The 23,641-nt window shown below is 48.6% G+C and overlaps 2 protein-coding genes across 8 annotated transcripts; one reads left to right on the forward strand and one right to left on the reverse strand.

Annotated features, from left to right (window-relative positions):
* Positions 1 to 2,970: 2,970 nt before the first annotated feature.
* SLITRK3 (SLIT and NTRK like family member 3) lies at positions 2,971 to 17,445 on the reverse strand. Of its 7 annotated transcripts, XM_032697911.1 has the most exons (5): positions 17,314 to 17,445; positions 12,609 to 17,200; positions 9,159 to 9,181; positions 5,392 to 5,460; positions 2,971 to 4,745 (listed from the first exon to the last, which is right to left on the reverse strand). In XM_032697911.1, exon 2 carries the CDS (start codon positions 15,658 to 15,660, stop codon positions 12,817 to 12,819), a length of 2,844 nt encoding a protein of 947 aa, XP_032553802.1. In that variant the 5' UTR covers positions 15,661 to 17,200; positions 17,314 to 17,445; the 3' UTR covers positions 2,971 to 4,745; positions 5,392 to 5,460; positions 9,159 to 9,181; positions 12,609 to 12,816. The 7 variants fall into 7 exon arrangements, with proteins under 7 accessions (XP_032553802.1, XP_032553798.1, XP_032553803.1 ...); XM_032697907.1 differs by having other exon boundaries at positions 5,392 to 15,678; positions 16,622 to 17,200; XM_032697912.1 differs by lacking the exon at positions 9,159 to 9,181.
* On the forward strand, positions 15,822 to 21,314 carry LOC116791717. Its single transcript, XM_032697992.1, has 3 exons — positions 15,822 to 16,005; positions 18,007 to 18,523; positions 19,885 to 21,314. The coding sequence occupies exons 1-3, from the start codon at positions 15,822 to 15,824 to the stop codon at positions 20,066 to 20,068; spliced, it is 885 nt and encodes a 294-aa protein (XP_032553883.1). The 3' UTR covers positions 20,069 to 21,314.
* The last annotated feature ends 2,327 nt before the right edge of the window (positions 21,315 to 23,641 follow it).

Here is a 23,641-nt window from a genome sequence, read left to right on the forward strand (position 1 = left end):
AAAAAAATTGCTCTATTTCTATAAATATAAAGGCTTGGAAAAAAAAGTATTTTCTTCTAAATTGGTATTATTTTCAGAAAGCTCCTCTATGCTTCAAAAAAGAGTTTTCTCAAGATGAACAATGTGGGTTTTTTCTTAAAATGAAAACAATTTTGAAAAGGTTTTTGTTCGAAGTAACATTCAAGGAGTCACATCTTTTTCAGCTACCAAAAAATCATTAAAAAATCAGATTGAGGATTTTGGTTTCAAATTTTCCGACTTTTTCAATGCAAAATTTTTGAAGATGAAAAATCTTCAGCAATTAAATCACTACCGGACTGTTCAGACCTTAATCCTAACACTGCCACATAAATATCCAGGTTTGTCAGTGAATTATTACCATAGCACAGTATTTCGATAGGTTAATAATTATTTTGATATGAATAATTTAACTTCTTATTTAATTTTTACTTCATCCTAAAATCCCTTCCTACAGAAAGAAATACCAGTAACATAATTTCCCCCTTTTTATACATATGCAAAGTTCCATTAAATAGAGTATCTGGACATTTAATAGTACATTATACTCATAATATTTTTATGAGATAAGAAATTCTTACTGTCCTCCCCATGGAGATGCGAAATTGGGAACAGGACTTTAATTCCAGTTCAATTCTAATTAATTTTAAATATCTAAATGTTCAGATCCAACACAACCACCCAAAGCTCCAGGTAGGATTAGTGGGTGGGATAGACCTCTCCCAGGGAATGTTTTGCTCCCCTTAGGACATGAACCTCTTAAGATCACTTTCCCATATTCTACCTGGGGAACAAATTGCATCTGATTAAAGTAGGATGAGTCTGTACCAACAGGATTTACAGAGGGAAGAGGAGCAAAAACAGAGACTTTTCTGAGCACAAATTCGTGGGTGCCTCTCATACTCCAGATGAGACCTTGGTGGTCAGTGCCTGCTCATTTGTTAATAAAATGCATTATATAAAGCATTATCATTATTATTATGGTGAAAATATCTCTCTTTGGTTTAAGCAGGATTTGGTAAAGGGAGATTTCCTCAGGGATTTTTTTTGGCACCCAAGGACAGGAGCGGGTTTTAAGGGGGTGTAGAAGCTCGGGCAGGACTTGAACAGGAGCCTGAGAAACCCTTGTCCTTGTGAATTAACAGCCCATCCATGGGCCAGGAGATACTGGTGGCACCAGAGGTCAACACAGAGCAATGATTTCAGCTCTTTGCATTCCCAGGGGATAGAAACCCACCCCCTGGGTGAAAAGGGTGACGACACACAGGGGGAAGAAGCCCAAGAACTGTGCTGGGCTTGTGCCAGCTCACAGGAGCTGAGAAGTCGGGCTGATTCATCTTCACTTTTAAACTTACTTAAAGAAATACTAGTGGTTGCTTAGAAAGCCTTCCAGAGGAACACCAGCAGGTACCAAACCTCTTTGAGTGACCTCATCAGAGGGGGTGACTGCTGTGCTGTGGGCAGTGGAGCTGCAACCGTTTAGACCAGGGGAGCCTTAGGCACCTCCAGGGCTTTAGGGCATCTCATTTCTTTGGCCGTCTATCTACAGCATCAACTTGGTTTGTACATCTGATCCTAAAATCCACTTCAACATAAAAAGCCACAGCAAAATTCAACTTTACAGAAGGAAGGGTTGGTTTATTGTTTCTTTAGAGCAGCAGTGCAAGCCCAGGTGCACCAAAGATTAAATTCATCCTGCGAGGAAGAGATTGCCACAGAGCATAAGGAGATTTGCAAACCTCATCACTCCTTTCCTGGCTTCGGTTTGTGGGTTTGCTGTGCGAATGGCTGCTCCCCTGAGGACACAGACATCCAGGCATCTTCTTGAACAAGTGACATCAGACAAACTTATTTCCCAGAGTCTCTGGATGCTCAGCAAAGCAGAGGCTCTCTGAGCTTTGTGATTCACTCTGCTCAAATCCTGATGCTTCTTGCTAAAAGGAGAAATTAGCCATTTGAGGATGATATTCCTGTGTGTGCCCCAGAGACACTGCATTCAAGTGCTTAGCCTGACATTAGGCCTGCATGAGTTAATTAAAAAATAATCATTTTTTCTGCTCCTCTTCTGGTTGCCTTCACTCAGGCAAATATGCTGAAATCACAAAACCAGCAAAAGGATTGCTTTAGCTGGAAGATACTATATGAAATCAGCATATTTTCTGCTTAGAAATATGACATTTGTATGGAAATGACCTATTTTCTTGAACAGGCAGCTATATATCACAGAGAGTTTCACTGTAACATTTATGCAAAAGAGATTGGGAAGCACTTTCCCATAAGGTGCTTATTTCCTCCAGATGAAATAATAAGGCAAAGCATAATCAAGAAGCTTAGAAGAAATATTTCCCTCAATGTCCTACCTTTCGAGCCACTGGGTATTTGTTTTGATTTCTGTGATATTCTGTGTTTGTTTGTCTTCTGCCTTAAAGGAAGCAAAGGGCTCAGAAAGCAATAATCCATTCTCCCTCTTTCCTTTTCTAATCTCATTACAGTTTGCAGGAGATGGCAGATTGGCAGCATGACAGATCCACGCTGCCCTAATGACCATGACAGCCCTGGCCTGGTCACTGGTGGAGGCCCAGGGACATTTCTGTGCAGCAGCAGCAGGAGTGCAGAGGGAGCTGGGAACGGGCTTTGCCACGTGGGAGCCAAAATCCTCCCGACAAATCCACGTTACCACGACCTACATTTATCCCAGCACAACACATGTGGCAATTCAGCAATCGGCCACCATTCCGGGCAGGCAGCTTAAGGAATGCTGACAGAGATCATTACTTTGCAGCTTTTCCCTTCAGCTGCAGAATTATGGTGTGTTATTCCGGGGGCTGAGCCGCTTCCAGCTCCAGCGGGGGCAAAACTCAGGGTAAGGACCAGCGACACAAAATCAAACCCGATGCCAACACATCACATCAACAGAAAGGTGCTATAGCCATAGAATACGTAACTAGTGAGTCATTTTTAGGCTGCTTTTATTACAAAATTACAATTTGAATTAATAGTTGCACAGCTACAAGATTGTTTTTATGCCAGCACTGAATGAAACTCTCTGACCTGATTCAACCCCACCGAAGACAAGTGCAAAATTCACCCTGCTATGAATGGGTTTCCAGCTGAGAGATCCTTTGAGCTTATCATGAATTAAGGTATAGCTTGTTCTGATGATGAATTGAAATGATTTAAAATCAATTGTAACATAAAAGACATCCCAAACTAGATGTTCACTGAGCTGAGATTCTTGACTTACAGCCCAACATCCTGCCCCTAAATGGAAATCCATACATCACTGAGTCAACGTAATCAGACTTCAGATAACTTACTTTAGAGCAGAAAATTCATCTTTTTTTCCTCTGTTCAAGCCATTTGCATTAGCTGGGCATTAACAGCAACCAGAATAATTATCAGTGCAGACATTTCACCATCAAAAATCCATGAGCATAACAGAGACTTCCAAACAGTCAACAACCCACTTTGTTCACCTACAAAACCAGCCCTGAGTCATTTTGGCCACCACTTTATGTCACAAATGTAGAATGGTTGTGGAGCAGATAATGATTTACTCTGAGTCCTCTAGAAGAGTCAAACCCTTCCAGGCTTGTGCTCGGCCCCAAGCACCACTCCTTTTTAAAGAGAAAAGAAAACTTAAGACACTTGTGCCAATATGATATTAACGGAAGCAGCTTTTTGTTGTGTTTTAAAGAAAAAGGACACACCGTTGAATTGTGACTTCCCATAGTTGCATGACTATTTATATAGAGAAATATAAATTCATATAAATGTATACATATCTATAGATACACATATAATACATTTTAGGCATATACATACATACATATATACACACGGTGCTATATACACATACACAGATTTGTATATACATATATATAAATATATATATATATATACACACAAATGCACACACAGCTTGCTTTTTAGCTAGCTAGAGTTATAAATTCTCCCTCCCCCACAGAGCCAAGATGATCCCAGCTGCCTCTGCTGAACACCCCACGGTTGCCTCTCCATCCCAAATTAAATATAATCCTCATTATTCTGCCGCTCTGGTTCCTGAGAAACTTGGCAACCTTTCGGAACGACTCGAGATGCAGCAATTCCTCCTGCCTTGCCTCTACTAACCTATTCTAGGAGATGCAATATGCTGCTAAGATTAAGTGTCCAAAATGCTAATATGTCTGAGAAGTGCCTCCACTGACCTACATTGGGAATGTAGGTCGTTAAGTGGTTATTTTTAGCTTCGTTACCAAAATGCCCATATTTGAATAACAGTCCAAAGCAAGCCATGCTCCTGAACCCCCCAGAACTTTCCAGCAATCCAATCCTACACTGTAACAGTGCATTCATGGGTACACACTTAGACACACACACAGCACATGTGTACATGCTGTACAAACCCAGTGTCAGCATTTCCATAACACACGTCCCTGTTCCAGAAGAAGTAACGACACGGGAGGCAGCTACTCCTCCTTTGAGCTGTCAGCAACTAATTTTAGGAGCATCTCCGCTTTCTCCCTGAAGTGTAGCTGTTAGGGATCCATCTGCCCAGGGATTTGTGCTCTGAAGGCTGTGACAGGCTTTGGTTGGCTCGGAGGGGCTGGCAGAGCACGGGGCCCGTGACACCACCGGGGCCAACCTCGGGGGGCTGCTACAGAGCCGAGGGCCAGGTGGGCAATCCAGTCGGTACAGAGGGAAGTCTTGAGGTGCAATACACCACTCTACAGAAAAACCCAACAGAGAGAACCACATTTTCAGTTGGCCCCCGCTCCGGGCACGTGGGCAATGTGCAAACAGAGGGGGCAGGACTTGCCGTCAGCCAAAGGGATGTCTGAGCATGCAGAGGGGTCAAAGCTGAGAATGCCAGAGACCTGGAGGCTGGCTGAGAACTTGGGCCAAAGGCAGGAAAAATAGGGGTTTATGAGATATTTGTTTACCTGCTCTAAAGAGTTTTCAACAAGATTTTCCTGCTGTTATTGGCTGTCTCCACCCCAGCAAGAGGCACTTGGCTTTCAGGTGCCCTTGGCACTGTCAGCCTTGGCACAGTTCCCACCTGTCACAGCTTAACCCACCTCCCAGCAATGCCACTGTCATTCCTTCCATCAGCATTCCTGGCTGCAGTGTCACAGCCCCTCAGTGCTCAGAGGAACAATATATATATTTATATTTATATATATAAATTAGGTACATCCACAATTTTTACTTTATTAGTTTAAAACTGAAGGGGAGAATCAACCACAGATTAAATGAGGGCTCTTTGCCTTAATCACCTTTACACCTCCTCAGAGCTGCAGAACAAGGAGCCCATAGCTGTGATTTGCCCTTTCTTTGAAGGAAACACTGACATAAACTGGATCTAAAAAATACCTTTACTTGCCATATTTCTTTGCTTGCCAATACTATCCACTTTCCAAAGCAGCCAGGGGTTTTGGGTCACTGCAAGAAAACATAACAGAAGTGATGCCACAAGAAATTGCTCTCCAATTAAGAAGAATGCATTAGCTACACATTTATTTCAGCAGTGCTTTGAGGACAACTGATCAGATGTGCCCTTGCAGGGCAGTTTAACGGCACCAGAGAAACTCTGGATGAGTTTTCTAAAGAAAACAGAGACAAAATTTTAAATGCCCAGCTTTTTAAAAGCTCATTTTTCACCAAAATGCTACATGATTTTTTTAAGTGCTCCCTGTAGACACTGAGCCAGTCCCTCCAGTGGTGCAGCACCCCAGGGACTGGATTTCTCAGGGTGGAGCAGATTAGCTGGACAAATCCAACCCTGGAATCTCACTAGTGGGAATTTCTTACACCTCCCTTTGAGTCAGACTGTCCTGGGCACTCTCAGGACACAGCAGAGTGAACACATATCAGCTCTATTGAGTGGCAATTCCTGCACTATTTTGAGCATAAGTCCTTCATTCTCTGAAGAAAATAAAAAGAATTAAATTTAAAAGTCCTATTAAAAAGTATAGTTTGGTGAGAATTGTCACACTTTGCAATATTTCCCTCTCTCCAGTCATACGCAGAATAAAATCAAACCAAACAATCACAGAACAAAAAAAAACCCAAAAGCAAACAAACAATTAACTTTGATTTGCAAAACCAAAGCCTCCAAAGCTCAATGACAGACTTTGGTTAAAGGGTTATACAATAATGGACATGTAATAACCTATAGAGCAAGTACAAAACCAAAGGTTTTTGTAGCTTTCTAGAAAACTCATCTCAGTTTAGGACAGTCTTTTGTGACAGACTCAGTTTTAAACAATTTTGGTCTGAAAAAGTATCAACAAACACATTCCTGCAGTTCTTTAACATGTAAACCAGGTACTGTCTCTGGAAAAGCAAAGTAAAGCTGAGGAAAGCAAGAAAAAACTCCATAAAAATCCCATAACAGTATATTAATGCCACTGTAACATCTGGAGAAAGTCATTAACTTCAGATGAGATGGTCCCTGCAGGATAAAGGCTCCCAAACCTTTCCTATGCTTTTTTTTGGCTGTTTGGTTGGTTTTTTTAGGGTTACTGTGATAGGGGTCCCTCCTTGGCAACGGTGCCAGGTGCCACCACCAGCAGCAGGGATGGCAGTGCCATCAGAAGCAGCAGCACATCTCAGGTCTCTTCCATTCCAATAGTGATTTATCACAATTCAGGAGCTCCTGTTTGGAATCATTCAATCCCTCCTGGAAAATCTCATTGCTGCAGAGAACCTCCCTCCCTGGCACCACGCTACAACAAGGTGCCAAATTGCTGTGCCACGTGCCATGGGCAGGATATTCCTCCCCAGCTAGTGGCACATGTTTGAATTCCCAGATACTGAGAGATTCAACCCTTGGTTAGCCTAAAATATTTCTTCAGGATTCATAGAATATACAGGATATCTCTGAGAGATTTAGAAAATTCTGGTGGAGAAATAAAGATGTCAGAAAAAGCAAATGGACATTAAAGATTCAGTGTATGACATGAGTGAGTTATCCATATTTTATGTTGTGCTATGCCCTCTATTTGTACCTATTCTTTTTAAGGCACCCAACAGCTGAGTATATCATGTACATCTTCATGATGCCTAAAAATAACCCCACACTTCAGATGAGCATCCTTAACATTCAGAAATATAATGGTTGATGCAACATCCACCCCGCAGAGCCTGCCCAGTGTGAATGTGGGACAGAGCATTCCTACAGCAATGCCAGGGGCTCTGCTCCTTTGAGCCTTTTCCTGTCATTTTTCCCCCAAAATGATCTGTCTGACACCGTTCTGAAAAACACAATATCGACCAATTTAACAGAAAATGCCACCACAGGGGAGCATTTCCAGATACACTCCCAGTGATCAAAGATAAGCCACAAGTTTCACCTCCTGGGTGAACCCCATGTGTAGCAAAGCAAATGCTTTCCTCAGAAACACCCCAAATTGCCCCAAACAACCTCAACAAAAATGGGAATTACATAATTTTACAACTGGGAAACTATAAGGATCAAGGAAAAGGCATTTTAAGAATAATTCTCTGAAACACAATTGTCAGTGCCTGTTAATTATAGAATCACAGAATGGCCTGGGTTGGTATTGTTAATATTCTTGCTTTCAAAGAGAAAGATAATACTAATAAAGTATTTCCAAACAATTTGCAATTGTTACATTAATAATCTTCTTGGCTAGTTGGTTACCAATGACATTAGGTCTAAACTAATTTGTCTTGATGCAAATATTCTTATTTTAAAATCAAAAGCCTTAATTTGTGAGTGAGGTCAATCAGAAAATTGATACAAACCCATTTTCTCTGTACCATGACTCATTTTATTCTGAAATAGTCACAGGGAGCACTTGTCTCAACATACTTGAATCCACTTAATATATGTTGTAATTTTCTCAGATCAGATTTCGCTCCTCATTCAAGTCTGTTGACTAAATCTGAGCATAATGTGGTGTTTCAACACTTGCTCCAAGGGAGCAAAATTGGGCCTCCAGGCCATACCCACTCAAGGGTTTGTTCCAAGCACGTTCCAATTCTTCCACTAGCTCAAACAGGTTTCAAACTGGGGCATAGCTACACCTGCCCAATCAAAACAGCAATATTTCAAGAATTGGAAAAAGGAGTTGTATTTCCACTCACATCAGCATCAAAAAATAGCAATTTTTGTACAAAAAGCTGTTGTGAATCTCCATACTGTGTGGATTTACATTTCTTCCACGGAGAACAACTGTGTTGTACTGTACAACCCATTCATAAATCCATCCCCACATAAATTCACTGTGAAACCCAGCTATGAGGAAGCCAGATTTAGAATGGGGCCTTGGAAAACTCAGAAAATAAGAATATGCCACGCACAGCAGCCTGATTTCCAAGTGCACATAAATCCACATTGTAAAAGCAAGTGCCTTTGGAAGAAGTGCAAGCCTGGAACAAGTTCCCACCTAAGTGGCTGGAGCTCTGCCAGAAGTCATACCCTGTGGTTGAGTGATGTAGCTGAGCGATGAACTGCCCCACTTACAGCCAAATTCTACGCAATTTTTTTTCGTGTGAACATTTCTGTTCAACCTAAACCCAAATCATCAAGGTCTCCTTCCTCTGAAGGAGGTACTTGAACCAAGTGGAAGCAGCACAGAGCTCATGAAGTGCTGCTGGCACACCTGAGTTCTCCAGAAATGTGCAGCACTGCAGATTGACATTTTGTAGAGACCTTTTTTCTCCTGCTGCTGGAAGAGTTCACAGAGAGAACATAAGTTGAATGAAAACACACATTTCTAGCTTAAAACCAAATCAGCCACGCTCAAAAGTGGTTTTGTCTCTGACAAAATCTTGAGCTACCACAGCTTAACTCATATTCACTGAATAACAAATGGGGTTCTCACTCTCAGTACTCATCTAACCACAGCAGTTCAGGTCCTGTCTTCCTGCAACAGGCATTGGATTGCTTCCCAAAATTCAGATTATTATTCATACTGTGACAATGAACATCTTTCTCTCACTGTTGATACACTCAAGAGATCCACGAAGCAATTTCCAAGCAAATTTTTTAACCCAGGGCACAGTGTGACAGTGACATCAATGACAATATCCAGGAAATAAAAAAGAGCACCAATAATTGAGCACCATCCTTTCTATTTCCCTGTGTGCAGCTGCTATTGATTGGGACTTACCTGGCCTTGCTGTTCTTTTCCACCTGTAGGAAGAATTTCAATATAGTCAATGAGTGAATAGACCAAACACATGCTGAAAACTTTGCTACCAGCACCCCCACAGGCTGAACTGCTCAAGCCAACACGAGGTACTTGTACAACAATGAAATAAGCTAAAAAAATATTTATTTAAAATAGTATCCTGTGAAACAGCTCTAATGTAACTGCAGATCACTTTGACTTTATTTGATTTCTTCCCAGTATCATGAATGCTACCAAGAATACTGCTGATAATGATATAATTAGCATTAATACTACCTAATAATTAGGTGTAACCTAGGTAAAGAGTCACCTATCACAGATCAGAGATGATGGATCCATTTTAGTTTCCTGCAGTGGAAAGCACTGCTGCCACCCACTCAGCCTCAGCTCAACACAATGAAACAGCAAAATAAGAGTCATCAAAACACCCTTTAGACATCACACTTAAATATTGTCAACAATTCCAAAGCGAATTATCCTTTTAAACATTGTCAACACTTCCAGATTGAATTGTCCCTTAAATATTGTCAGCACTTCCAGAGCAATTCATCCCCAAATCATCTCAGCACACAAGGAAAAGGAAGTTTCCTACGCAAGGAAAGAAAAATAACTCAACATAAGCCAAAAATTATCTCTTTTAATACAAAATTCCATTCTCATAGAACAAATTTATTTTCCACTGAATAAATAGATCTGCTCACCGTCCACGGGCGAGATTACTGCCTATAGCTATGTTGAAATTCTCTTGCCTTTCTGCAGTTTAATTAAAATATAAACATTATTTGCAACCGGCTTTACTCTATTTGGATACAAGTATGAACACTTGGGGGTTTGGTGACATTGCCAAATGTTTACAGCACCACTCTCACTGGGGGTTGTACTTTAACCTGATTTATACAGCTCCACATTACTTGCATGTAGGCTCATGGATGTAATTCTTACGACTATGAGGAGGAGGATCTGGCCTTTGCACTTGCATGTTTCACACCTTTAGCACGTGCATGCTCTTCTATTATCCATTTTGAAAAAAAACAAGCAGCAAAACAAACAACAAAGCAAAGGAATGAACCAACCCCAAGGGATTAGAGCTGAAGGCAGCAGTGAGAAAACACTGTATCAACTCAACAGAAAAAATTCAAATGGGTGACATTTTTACTGATGTAGTGGAGGTGATGCTGGGTTGACAAACGTCTGGAGCAGTCCCTGTGTCTCCAGACACCCACAGCTTCTACCATGACTCTCCAAGACAGATGAATGCAAAAAGCCTACAAGGAGCACATCCTGGTTGGAGCTGTAAATAGCAACACTTGGGGGAAGGGGGGGGGTGGTGGGAAACAAGTATTTATGGGTTCGTCTCTGTTAAAACACACTGTGCAGGGTGAAACCGAGCTGTTCCCCAGAGGGAGGAGGGCGGATGGTCGGGAGAGTGACCTTGGGGCGGGGAGGTGACAAATCCCGGTCCCCTCGGGACAGCGGCAGGAGCGCTCCGGGCAGCACCTTTGGAGCTCAGCGGGCGAATAACCTCCATACACCTGGATACATCACCCTGACCGCTGCTCAGACAAATTATATTTATGGATAGATTGGGGATTTCTGTATAAAAATCGCTATTTGAAGAACTTCGGGGCTGCGCAGGCCGTACCCCGCCCCGGTATAAGGCGCCCGGGGGTACATTCAGCGGGGCGGGCGGGGGGGCAAGAGAAGGGTCGGGAGCGGGTCCGGACCGGGAGCGGGGTCGGGATGCAGGAGCGGCTCCAAAGGCGGCTCCAGAGGCGGCTCCAGGAGCGGGTCCGTGCGCGCTCCCGCCCCAGCGCTGGAGCGCCGGTGCCACCTGGCGGCCGCGCGGGGCCGCGCACCGCGCCCGTCCCGGGGCCGGCGGGGACACAACACCGGCGGGGACACGGTGGGGACAACGCGGACAACACACCAACGGGGACAAGATACCAACCGGGACCTGCCCCCCGGGGGCAGGGAAATCCGATCGTCTTTGGTCTCGCTCCGCTTGCGGGCGGGAGCGGGGAGAGGCTCTTTTCCAGATCGCCATCACCCCATTCCAAACTGGAAATGCGGTTTAATTCACCCCCTCTCCTGCGCATTTTGACTGCTCGCCCCGCACGGACTGCGGCTGCGAGCGCCGGGGGCACCCCAGCGAAGCCTCGGTGCCTCCAGCAGGCCGGGAGCCAGCGCTCCGGCGGGATGCGCTCCCAATTTTCCCGGTATTTTTAACTATCAGCAGAGCACAGCAGGGATACAGATCGCAAATCGGATTTGTGACAGTCTCGGGTGGTATCTTGGCAAGAGACGCTGTACAGGTTTTTTTTTTTCTCTGTTAACATCACAGTGCATCGAACTGTTATTAATAAAATAGCGTTCAAGGTTATGGGAGGGAAGGAAATCTCCGTGGGGGAAGCTGAAGTTTCAGGTTCAAGCTTTGTATTCCTATATATATATATATATTTGGGGTTGTATATATATATATATATATATATATATGCATTGTTTTTCAAAACGTTTTATTAGGAAAGCTATACCAGACGCATCACTGTACAATGATTAAACATTACCTTTACAATTTATATTCACTTGAAATTACAGAATAAATATATGCACATTGTTGTACCTTTGTGTGTGTGTTTGTGTGCGTGTATGTGTGCATGAGAGAAAACATTAAAAGTGCTTCCTACAAAGCTGTTAGTGAGAGGTGCCCAGTAGCTTCTTTTTTTTTTTTCCCTTTTTCTGTATATTTGCATGTTGCTTTTATTAGGAAAGTGCGGATGTCCTCCAAAAAACCATGGCGTCATGATGAAGTGTCACTGAGCATCCCCTAGGTGTGTGCGCCACGTGGTGACATCCTTTGGGCTGCTCGGCTCCGGGGAGGGGGGGGGTTTCCCCCAGCCCACGGGATTCCCCCCGCGGCCCCCGGGCCCCGCTGCCGCCCTGCGCCGGGGGGCCGGGCTGGCGGGGGGGTGCGGGGGGGTGCGGGGAGGGTGAGGGTGAGTGTGCGTGCGAGGGAGGGAGAGAGACAAGAGCGAGACATTCGAGCAAGACCCTCCCCTCCCTTCCCTCTTGCAGTTTCCAGGCATGCAGCAAACTGCGCTCGTTTGCTTCTTTGCATTTTTTTTTCTCTTTTAAATAAATGTACAGAATCTGTGCCATGATGGGCAAGAAGAAAGCAAGCCACAAAATGCCATCTTCCCTCCCCCTCCCCTCCAAGGGAAAATATCAAGGAAGTTTACTCGCAACGGAAAAAAAAAAAAAGTAAAAAAAAAAAAAAGCCAACAAACAAAACAAACGACAAGAATAAAGAAAATAAAAGAAAAAGGATAAAGGAAAAGAAAAAAGAGAGAGAGACACACACATAGAATTTACTTAATCAGGATCAATACAAAGATCCCCCATAATAATAATATAATAATAATAATAATATACCTTTATGACATGGCACAGTCAAAGTCTCAGTTTCAGTATAAAAAATAATGATTGATTAACATCTGCTGGCAAAAGTCTGCGAAGGCACTTCGTCGATTACTGATCTGAGAAGGGCCCTGCCCCGCAGCGCGCACATCTGGCGGGGCAGAGCGCACAGCTGTATCCTCTGCCCGCGGGCGGCGGGGCCGGGCGGGCGGCGGGGCGGCGGTCAGAACCGGTACGTGGTCTTCTCCAGGACTTCGAGGTAATCCGGCTTGGTTTGGAGTTTGGCCCTTAACTCGAGGTATTCGCTTGTGGGGGTTTGGTGGTCCGGGAAGCCCTTGCCGGCCGCGAAGAGGAGCGTCTCCTTCAGCCTGGCGTCCTGCTGCAGGTCCGGGTATTGCATGCCGGGGGGGTGGACGTGCAGTTCCTTCAGCTTGGGCACGGTGCCGTACAGGCAGTCCACGAAGCCCACGGCGCAGGGCGGCGGGCGGTCGCGGTCCCGCGGGGCTCCCCCCGCCGCCGCCGCCGCCGCCCCGAGCGCGCCCGCCGCCAGCCCTCCGCCCGCGGGGTGCTGGGGGTGCACGGCCACGATGGTGTTGAGCTGCGAGCTGGACACGGCCAGGCTCCACTCCTGCTCCTTCTCCAGCAAGGTGCGGTAGCTGCTGCCGGGCTCCGGCGCGGCGGCGGGGGCGGCGGGGTGGGAGAAGCCGCGCTCGCCGCCGCCCCGCAGCAGCTCGGCCGCCTCCCCTCCACCGCCACCGCCGCCGCCGCCGCCGCCCGCCGCCTCCTCCTCCTCCCGCGGCTTGTAGATGGGGTTGTTGCACATCTGGGTCACCGGGTGCGGGATGTAGTCGTAGACGTGGCCCGCCGGGGGCGCCTTCTCCGGGGACCGCTCGCCAGTGCCCCCCCCGCCGCCGCCGCCGCCGCCGCCGCCACCCTCGGGAAAGAGCCTCGGGCAGCGCAGCGGCACCGCGCCCAGGTCCGCCGCCTCCGCCCGCGGGCCGCGGAACGGCAGCTTCCTCCGGCGGCGCCGCAGCACGAAGGCGAAGAGCCCGGCGGCCACCAGCACGGCGGAGAAGAAGAGGACGAGCAGGCTGAGGATGAGCACGGACAGCGGCACGGCGGCGGCGGCCGCGGCGGGGGGCAGCTCGTAGGCGGCCGCGCCGGTGGCCGCGGGCGGCGGAGGGGCGGCGGGGGGCGAGGCGGCGGCGGCGGCGGGGCGCAGGGCGGCGGGGCACAGCGCGGCCAGCTCCAGGGAGCGCAGGTCGCGGCGGGCCAGCGGCTCGGGGCTGGCGCACAGCACCTCGCCCACCACGCTGACCGAGCTGAGCGCCTCCAGCCACTGCTTGAGCGGCACCAGCTCGCAGGTGCAGTCCCAGGGGTTGAGCTTCAGGTCGATCTGCACGATGGCGTGCAGGTGCTCCAGCACCCCGGCCACCGGCAGCGCCAGGAAGTGGTTGTTGCGCAGGTTGAGGCGCGCCAGGGAGGTGCCGGCGAAGGCGTCGGTGGGCAGCGTGCGGAGCAGGTTGTCGTTGAGGAAGAGGAGCTTCAGGTTGGGCATGAGGCTGAAGGCCGCCGGCTGGATTTCCCTGATCAGGTTGTACTCGAAGTACAGGTAATGCAAACTCTGCAGGCCCCGGAACATGCCCGGGGTGAGCCGCTCGATGTCGTTCCCGTTCAGGTACAGGCTCTTGAGGTTGGGCAGGTTGATGAACGCCCCGTCCTGCACGTAGGAGATCCGGTTGTTCCCCAGGTGTAAGAGATCCAAGGAGGAAAAATTCCAGAAATCGGAGCGGTAGATCTTCTGGATCAAATTCCCGCTCAGGTACAGCTTCTTGGCGTTCAAGGGCCTGGGCAGGAGCTCGGAGATGTTGTGGAACCCTCGCTCCTTGCAGTTGACCGTCAGGCCCAGGTCGTTGATGTGCAAACTGCAAGAGCAGCCGGTGGGGCAGATGATGGGGATGGGGGGCCGGGTCTGGTAGGCAGCCACGGGGGGTTGGTTGGGCCCGGGGTACAGGCCGCGGGGGGTCGGGGGAGGCCGGGGCGCCCTGGGCTGCTTGGTGGGCTTGGGCTGCTTGTTGGACGTTTTGTACTCAACAGAGGAGGCGGTGAAATGGAAGGAGGACAGCATGGAGGAAGGCTTCGTAGGCCACGCGTTCTCCTTGCTGGACGACAGCTGAGGGATGCCCAGGCTGGCTTCCACCTCGGAGTCGGACAGCATGGGACACAGCTTGCTTCTCTTGATCTCCCTCAGGTCCTTCCCGTGGAAGTGGAAGGGGGTCTCGCAGGTGATGTCCCCCACCAGAGCAGTGTAGGGGATGCGTTCCAACCAGCTCTTCAGCTGCACGATCTCACACGTACAGTTCCACGGGTTCTCCTCCAGCTGGATCTCCATCAGGCTCCTGCCAATATGATCCAACATCCCGCGGTACGAAAGGACTTTTAGCCGGTTCCCGCGCAAGTCCAAGTGGGTTAAGGACACAGACTTAAATAAATTGGTGGGAAGCATGGGGATGAGATTGTCATTTAGGATAAGGACCCTCAATTTACTTAGGTTTCGAAATGCCCCGCTTTCAATCCGTTTAATGACATTGTAATCTGCCTGCAGATATTCCAGACTTTCCAAACCCAGGAAAGTGTCGTTCCTGAAAATGTCCAATTTGTTTTCGTGCAAATACAACCTCTTCAGAACTCGGAGCCCATTAAAAGCCCCTGTCTGAATGTCCTGCAGTGCATTGTTCCCAAGGTTAATAGACACAGCATTGTTCAAGTGAAGAAAACTGTTGGTGTACAATTTCCTCATGGAATTCCTCTGCAGATAAAGTTTAAAAGGTCTCGACCACGACTCTGTTATCTGACTAATATTTATAAATCCTTTGTTGTCACAATGTATATGGAAAAGGCTCTCCTTCACTTCACAGTAACATGGATCAAAGCAGGGCTCATCCAGTTCCTCCGAGTCCTCTATCAAGGGGATAGGTGTAGTCCATGCTAGAGCAATTGTGCTTAGAAGAATTATCCACAACATCCTTCCTTTATGAAGTGTCTCTGCCGTGGAAGGTTTCATCATTTGTTGGTGTTTACAAAACTGCAACGGGAAGAAAAATGCAGATTTCAGTACTTCTGCCCCGCTCCTTTTATTTAAGCCCCTACCTGCCAGACTCGTGTTAGGCTCTTGGAAAGTTCAGCAATTGTTGGGCAGACGTTCACAACCAACTCCAGGGGTGTGGGATGGGCGAGCCTTGCCCTGATTTATACTTAAGAGATGGTAGACGGTTCCATCACGCGATAGCAGCCTCCCTTCTCCCCCTCCCCGTGGTAAATGCCACCTATAAAGAGGACGGCACATGCAGCCCCACACAGCAACACGAGCACACACGGGATGGACGTGTTGCATCTCTACATGGTTTCCACCGTAGGACCAGCGTTTGGAACTCCACAGATCTCACACTCGGGTGCTTTGTAGCCATCACAGCCCGCATTGGCTACAGGGGGGGGGGGAAACACCCAGTGGGCAGATTTCTCCGGTGTCGCACTCCATCCTTCATCCATGCAAACTCCCAAAGTTATTGAGCCTCAACCCTCGAACCCCTCTCCCTCCCGGCTCAATATATTCCACACGTAAGTTCAGAGGAGTGTGCAGGGTTTGCTGATGTCCCTGGCAGAACGGATCCCCTCAGAAATCCCCACAGTATCTTTACCGGAGTAAATGGTTAACAGCCCTGATTCGAAAGGGAAGCTTCCCCTCGCAAATGCGCCGGTGAATTAATGCAACTGGTATATTATCAGATAAATACACACCACATATTAGTCATTTTAGCTGATTAAAGCGTTTAGAGATGATTAATCTTTCTAAAGCACATGCCCATGCGATCAGCAGATCTAAAGGGAAGTGACAGCTAAAGAGGCACCTAGGATTGAAACGCTCAGCCTGCCTTGGGTTAGGGCATTTTGTGCCCCCAGGACCAAGCAGGAGACCCGGTTAAAAAGCTGAAAGTGGAAGAAAAAAAAAAAAATACCTTGACACTTACCAGCCGATAAATTTGCTATCCTACTATATACGTTCCCGAATGAAGACACCATTCTTCTCCAATCAGATGAAAATAATGCTGCACTAATGAGATGCAGCTCCTTCAACATATGGTTTCACCCTTCCTTTCACCAGATATTTTAAATGTATGGGCACAGAGGAACGCTAAGGATGGTAATAATAACGGCGGTGATGCAGCCTTCCTTGAATCCCTGAAATGCCCATTAGAATCATTCGGAGCGATCGTTGCTTTTAGTCTTAATCTCTCAATAGAAAAGGTCCTTTTTGCCTTCCTCGTGCAAGAACTAGAAAAATTTGCCCCCCATCCACAAACTTAAGAGCAGAAAGATGCATTTAGGGGAGAGAAATGCCAGAGGAACAGAAATCCTTAGGATCAACTTGCAAATGAAACCCTCCCCTGTGGGAAAGAGGAGATGGTTGAAAGCATGAAAAGAGAAATACCCTCTGCAATTAAAACCAGCATCTAATTGGGGAGAAGGGAGAGAGATGAGAGCTATATTGCAGTACCAGTCTCTCTGTCTCCTTTGCAAAATATTAAGTTCTTTCTCTTCTGCAAGGGCTGTAATAAAAATAAAAAAATAAATAAAGAGGATTATTATATCTTCTTTTTGGAAGAGGGGGGTGTCTTTGACCCTAGGCGGAAACAAAAGGATCCAGAAAGGTTGTACTTACCGGTTTGCAGGAGAGATTTTAGCACATCGTTACAATAGAAAAAAAGCAAAAGAGGGAAAGGGGGGGAAAAAAAAGCTCGACTTTAAAGATTGCTGGTTTCTCTCTGCCTCTCCCTCTCTGTGGCTCTCTCTCCCTCTCTCTCTACTCCTGCTGAAGCTGAGGCAAAAGGAAAAAAAAAAAAAAAAGGCAGGAAAAAAAAAGAAGCAAGCCTGAAACGTGCTGGGAATGCAATGAGCCCCTCAATGATCTTCTTTAGGATGCAGAGCTGCTGTTTGGCACACTCAATGGAGGAGGGAGGAGAGGGGCTGCTGCAGGCTCCAGCGCCGCCGCCGCCGCCTTCTCCGGGCAGCGGCAGCGTGGAGCGGGAGGCTGGGGCGCGGCGGAGCGCGGGCTGCGCTCCCTCCCCGTGTGCGGGTGTGTGTGTGCGGTGTGTGCGGGGCGGGTGTGTGTGTGTGTGTGTGTGTGTGTGTGTGTGTGTGTGTGTGGTGCTGTTGTTGCCCTGGATCAGGCTTTTCCACGTCATGAAAATGAGCTTCAAGAAGGGGAACAAATGAAGGGGGCGCGCTTGGCTCCAGGTCGGGGGCGCGCATTTGGGAAGCCCTGACTATACAGTTTTTTTGGGTGTTTTTTTTTTTTTTTTTTGCCTTGCCTTTTTTCTTTCTTTTTTCTTTTTTTTTTTTTTTTTTTTTAAAGAGGGAAGGAGGGGGCTGGTGGTTGGCGGAGAGGAAGGGAAGTGGGAAACGAGCAGATGGGGGAGGAAAAAGCCTAAGAAGAATCAGAGAGGAAAAAGCCGCTGGGATGGGGCAGAATTTGCACTCCCCCCTTCCTCAAAAAAAAAAAATACAGGAGGAAAAAAAAGGAAAAAAAAAAAAAAAAAGCTTAAGTCTGGAGGAATCAAAGCTGCTCTGACTGCGAGTGCCAGCGGAGGGCTGCGGCGGGGAGCAGCCCGGGGGTCCCAGTCCGGCCGCCCCGCTCTCCCCGCCGCCAGTTCATCCTCCTCTCGGTCCTGCTGCCTTTCCTTCCGTCCCGGGGCCGCTCCCACCCCGCAGCCTCGCCACGATCCAGCGGCTACCCGCAAAGCCAAACCCCTCGGGGGAGAGACCCGGCACCTCCCGCATCCTCCCGCCCGGCGCGGGGTGTGCGCGGGGGCGGAGGGGCCGCGCCCGCGGAGGACGGAGCGGTGCCCACCCGGCCCGGGAGCCGCCGGCAGGTAACGGGGCTGCGCGGGGGGCGCAGGGTCCGCGCAGGGGGCGCAACGGGAGCTTTGCGCGGGTTCTCCCGCGGGTCAAAGTTGGTGGGTGAGATGCGCCTGGAGGCGCGTGGGGGTCGCGGACGGGGGGCTGCAGGTCCCCCCTGGGTCGCACCCAGGCGGGAGGGAAGGGCTGCGGGCAGGGCAGGAGGTGACCCCCGCGGTGCTCCGCGCGTCCCCGCTGTCCGCACCCGCGCACACCCCTGCGCACCCCTGCATACGCACACGCATCCCCGCCCATCCCCGCGCACACATCTGCGCGCATCTCCGCGCACAGCGGGAGCCGCGGAACTCCCGGGGCATCCCGCACCCCTCGCCATTCCCGGCTGCCGCCTTGAAGCCGAATTCCCTTCCCGCAACCCTGGGGTGACCCGGCCGGGAGGAGACTTAACTGGAACCGCGGCTCGGTAGCAAAAAGTTGAGGGACAAAGCTGCTGGTGCGGGCGGGAGGTCCCGGGGGACCCGCGGGGTCCCGCCGCCCCGGGGCCGCTCTGCGCGGGCAGGGGCGCAGCGTCCGCGCCCGCGGACACGAACCATTTTCCCCCGGCTCCCGAGCTCTCCTGCACCGGTGCAATATGGATGCACCGCTCCCTCCTAATTAAATTGCTGCATCATTCATTTTCTGACGCGGGAGCGACATGGGGGACCGGCAGGCGCCGTGCACTGACACCCCCCTTATGGGATGTGGGGGAAGGCGGAGAGGAAGGGCGAGAGGGGAAATCACAACAGTTTGTTCTTTTAACAAGATCTCACAGCGGCTTTGGCAGCACCTCAGAAAAACGACCTCTGGGCGCTCCCCGCCTCACCCCGCTGTGTTTGGGGAGCAGACCCCCTTCCCCATGGGCACTGGTCGTGGGGCAGGGCTGGAGTATAGGACGGGGAGCCCCGACCTTGCAACTTTCCCAAATGCCACCGAATATCGCTCGTTATCCTTGCCAGGGCTCCTGCCGTCGGGTTGTGCGAAGGGGCTGGAAGAGGGGAGGGAGAGGGGGGCTGGTAATTGGGGGATGCCCCTGGAATGCGGATCAGCGAGCACTGCGGGGCTCCACGTGGAGGGACGGACATCCCACCGGGTCCCCCGCCCGCAGGCAGGGCCGGCCCCGGGCCCACGGACACCCCCGTGCCGCCCCTGCCCTCGCCCCCGGCCGGCTGTGACACGGGGCAGCCCCGCGGGATGCCCCGGCGGAGGAGGCGGGATCACCCCGCACCTCCCGCTCCATCCTTTCCGTCCCCGCAGTTTTCCAGCGGGGTGAGAAGTCTCCGCTGGCCGCAGAGGCGGCTCTCACAGGGTTTGTCCAGGCCGTGTCCTCTTGTCCCCGCAGCCAGGAGACAGAAGTCACCGCGGGCCATGCCCTGCATCTCCCTCCAGCCACAGCAGCTCACGGCCCTTCTGTCTCTGCTCCGCACACCCTGCTGAGAACAGGACCGGTGCGAGTGAGATTGGCAGGAGCTCCAGAGAAGGCTACAGCTGATGTAACCAAGATTAGGACGTCACTCGGTTATTAATGATAATTATTATTATTGGCAAGCGAGCTATTTCCTTGCAAAACCCCATCCTGGAGCTGTGGAGTCGGCGGAGCTGCATCTCAGCAGGGCGGGAGCTGGCAGGTGCCCTTCGGCTGCCTCTTCCCAGCCTCAGCTGTCATGACTGAAATGCACCTTTCCTCCCTGACAGCCTTGTGAAAATAAGGGAGAGAGACACAACGTAGAAAAGGATACTTGAGCAGTCACTGTAGTTTTCTGAAATATCCTCACAGCATTTCCTTTCCACTGGGGGTGAACGTTCCCCCCACTGCAGTCCTTGCACAGCAGGCATTCAATGCTCCAGTTAGCCTGCAGTGGGAACCAGCCCCTTCCCTCTCCAACAGAAGTGGCAATGGTGGAAAGAGGCAGTTTTCTTCTGAAGCTCTCTCTGCCTGTCCAGAAAGAAATATTCCGAGCTTTAATAGTCTCTGTGTCTCCAGCAATCTACAGCAAGGGCAGAAGCAATAAATAGTGCAAGGGTAAGGGAAACTCTCTTGTAATTATTATAGATGGGAGCTGCTTCCCAGCTCTCTCGGTTTTCTTAGAGCTAGGGAATGGTTTAGAGGTTCTGGATCGGATTGTGGAAAGGGTCTATACACAGCCGGTGCCTGGATTCCAGCTGCGTTCCTGCCTAAAAGCCCCGGCAAACCCACTCCCGCTGGGCACTCACCCCCAGCTCCCTGGGGAGGGGAATCGCCTCCAGCTTCCTATTACTGGGGCAGGAGAACATGTGGGAACCCAAATGTGGGAGGGGGAGCAGGGCCGAGATGTGATTAATCCGTGACGCAAAACCCACATGCGCTGGGCTGGGAGAGCTGCCAGCCCGTGCTCCGGGGAGAGATGCCTCCTGTGCCCCTGCCGGGGTGCGGGGCACGGCCCACGGCTCAGGGACAGCTTCCCATGGGGCATCCTGCCTCTGGGGGCCCCAACAGAGCAACATGGAAATCCTGGAATTAGGAGGGAAGGCCGGAGCTCTGGGCTGTGGGAAATACAGTGCTGGAACTCTCCAGCATACAGAGAGTGGTCCTGGGCAGAAACACTCCCAGCTGCAGGGGCTGCACGAGGCAGGCACCTCACCGTGCCATTACTCTGGGCTTAAAATTCCTTCACTGGTCTGGTGACCCCTTTTCTTGTCTCCAAGAGATTTCTATTTGTCTGGTGTCTTCTGATAAATATATTCAATATTGAGGTTCCCCTCCTGGTGCTTTTTTAGGGAATTTCTCAAATATTCTTGGGTTTGTATATTATAAATTATTCAAGAAGAAATTTTAGCATTTTTGGATACGTTGATAGAGGAAAATCAGAATAGAGAATCTTCTCTGAGTAGTAGTTAGTGAAGCAGTTCATGAGGCTTTACTTTTCTTTTTTGCTCTCTGTTCCTTAATTCCTTTATCAGACACGGACAGAGAAATGAAAGCATCAGATGGAATTTACCTATAAATCTTCTTTGGAAGAAAATATTTCTGTTAAATCTGTGTGATATCATCCCAGTGGTGTTTTAGGGACCACGACCTCTCTCACTGTTGTATCAACAGTTCAGCCTCCCTTCAGGGGGATCCAAATTGGATGCAGAGGGTTGTCCTGTCCCCCTCAGGTCAATGCAGAGGTTTCACTGGCTCCTGGAAGGTCATACTTGGAGTGTGAGAGCTCAGGCCAAGGCTCAGGTGCCCCTGAGGGGCCTTCAGGTGTTACTGTCTGCTCCTTTTCCCCACACCCTCCCGCTATTTGACACACATAAGCACAGGCACAGATTATTTGGACTGCATAAGCACTGGTGAATACACATGAAATGGAGGAAATGTAAGACTTTTAAACTGTGCTTTTCCAGCTGGAATCCTTCAGGCTGGAGAATCTTCTTATGTCAAACTGATGCTCCTGGCCACGATTTTTCTCAGTCACTTCATTATCAGTTATTTATTAACCCACGGAATAGAAGCTGATTTTTTCTCAGTCCAGCTGATTTCGACGTGTTATTTTTAGATGAAGTTAAGAAATAACAATGCACTCAATTATATTTTCACAGACTGTTTCTAATATAAAAGTGTCCTCAGCTACTTTAAACTCAATGGGACCCTAGAGCTGCACAGAAAGCCCAGCCATGCCCTCAGTAACAAGTTATGTGTAATTGGTTTCCACTCATGGGATTTTTTTTTTTAAGCAGAGAAATTTTGCCCAGTATTTGATAATATGTGCAAATATTAAAAGGAAAGGAGGGAAGAACTAATAGATAGTATTAAAATAGAACAGCAAATACCAGCAAATCGTGAGTACAGCAGTTTTAATGGGCTGTTATTAGAAATAAAAGAGAAAAGGAGGCAAAATAAAAGGGAGTTTTAATAGGACAAAATTGACAGTTCTGTTATCCTCACTGATTCCTGACATTTCAAGATCAGTTTTTTATCTAGTGTTTCAACAGCTTTGGATGTTTTCTTCTAGTAAATCAGATTCAGCTAAAGCTTTTTTTCCTATCTCAGGCACGTAAGCCCACAATTTTTTTCTAAATGTGCTGATATTTAATATACAAAGCATAAAAAATCTCCACATTCCTCTTATGTACGAGCTCCTCTTTGGCCTTTTTTGGGATGATGTACAGCTGTGGTTGGGCATGCACAGCTTCCCCTGACAGCAGCTGGAATTCCATCTGTGGATCAAAGGTAGAGTAATGCCCTCAGGGTGATCTCTTGCCACCAAACTGGAATCATGAGCCATCCTCCAGCACTGAGAGGGGCTTCTGCAGCTCTTCACACAGACAGTTCTGCAGCCCTACAGCCACATCCTGGAATCATTTAGGTTGGAAAAGACCTCTAAGACCATCAAGTCCAACCACCAGGTTCAGCACTAAACCATGTCCCTAAGGGGACGTCGACACCTTTTCTGAACAGCTCCAGAGATGGTGATTCCACCACTTCCCTGAACAACCCATTCCAGTGCTTGACAACCTTTTTAGTGAAGACATTTTCTGTAATATCCAAACCTACCCTGGCACAACTCGATGCTGTTTCTTCTTGTTCTATCGCTTGTTACCTGGGAGAAGGATCCAATCTCCACCTGTCTACAACCTCCTTTCCCCCTTCATGACAACTTACTGAATATTTTTTAAGCTTTTTTATTCAGTACAGAGACTTGTTTTCACCTGGTAGCACAACTGCAGGTTTTGATGTCCTGAACAAGGACGAACATGAAGCGCACAAAGGAAGAGCATGGACTTGAAATTGTGTTTTCTGAATCTCTCCATCACAGACCTTCAGATGGCAATTGCTTGGTTGCTCCTGTAAGAAACATCTTAGACAATACAAAAATAATGCTGGAATTCTCTCAGCTGAAACACCCATAGAATAATCATTGTGGTTTGTTTTTACACCTACGCACTCTACATCTAAACATTTTCTGTTGCAGTTTCTGCTTTGGTTTTCTTTTAACCTTGTGTGCTAATCTTCCATACATCCCAATTCCTATATTTTGCCTGTGCACACTAAAATGGAGATTACCCTCCAGTATGTGCCGTGGATTTCCAGGGCATCTGGATTTAGAGTTGCCGGAATTAGAAACATGAGC

This window comes from Chiroxiphia lanceolata, chromosome 10 (assembly GCF_009829145.1).
Source record: "Chiroxiphia lanceolata isolate bChiLan1 chromosome 10, bChiLan1.pri, whole genome shotgun sequence".
Classification (NCBI taxonomy): Eukaryota; Metazoa; Chordata; class Aves; order Passeriformes; family Pipridae; genus Chiroxiphia; species Chiroxiphia lanceolata.

Coding starts and splice junctions, on each gene's coding strand:
- LOC116791717 (XM_032697992.1), top strand. CDS start 15,822: ATGGGCGAGCCTTGCCCTGATTTATACTTAAGAGATGGTAGACGGTTC. Junction 16,006..18,006: donor ATCTCTACATGGTTTCCACC/GTAGGACCAGCG, acceptor TTTTTTTTAAAG/AGGGAAGGAGGGGGCTGGTG. Junction 18,524..19,884: donor GGCCCGGGAGCCGCCGGCAG/GTAACGGGGCTG, acceptor TTGTCCCCGCAG/CCAGGAGACAGAAGTCACCG.
- SLITRK3 (XM_032697906.1), bottom strand. CDS start 15,660: ATGATGAAACCTTCCACGGCAGAGACACTTCATAAAGGAAGGATGTTG.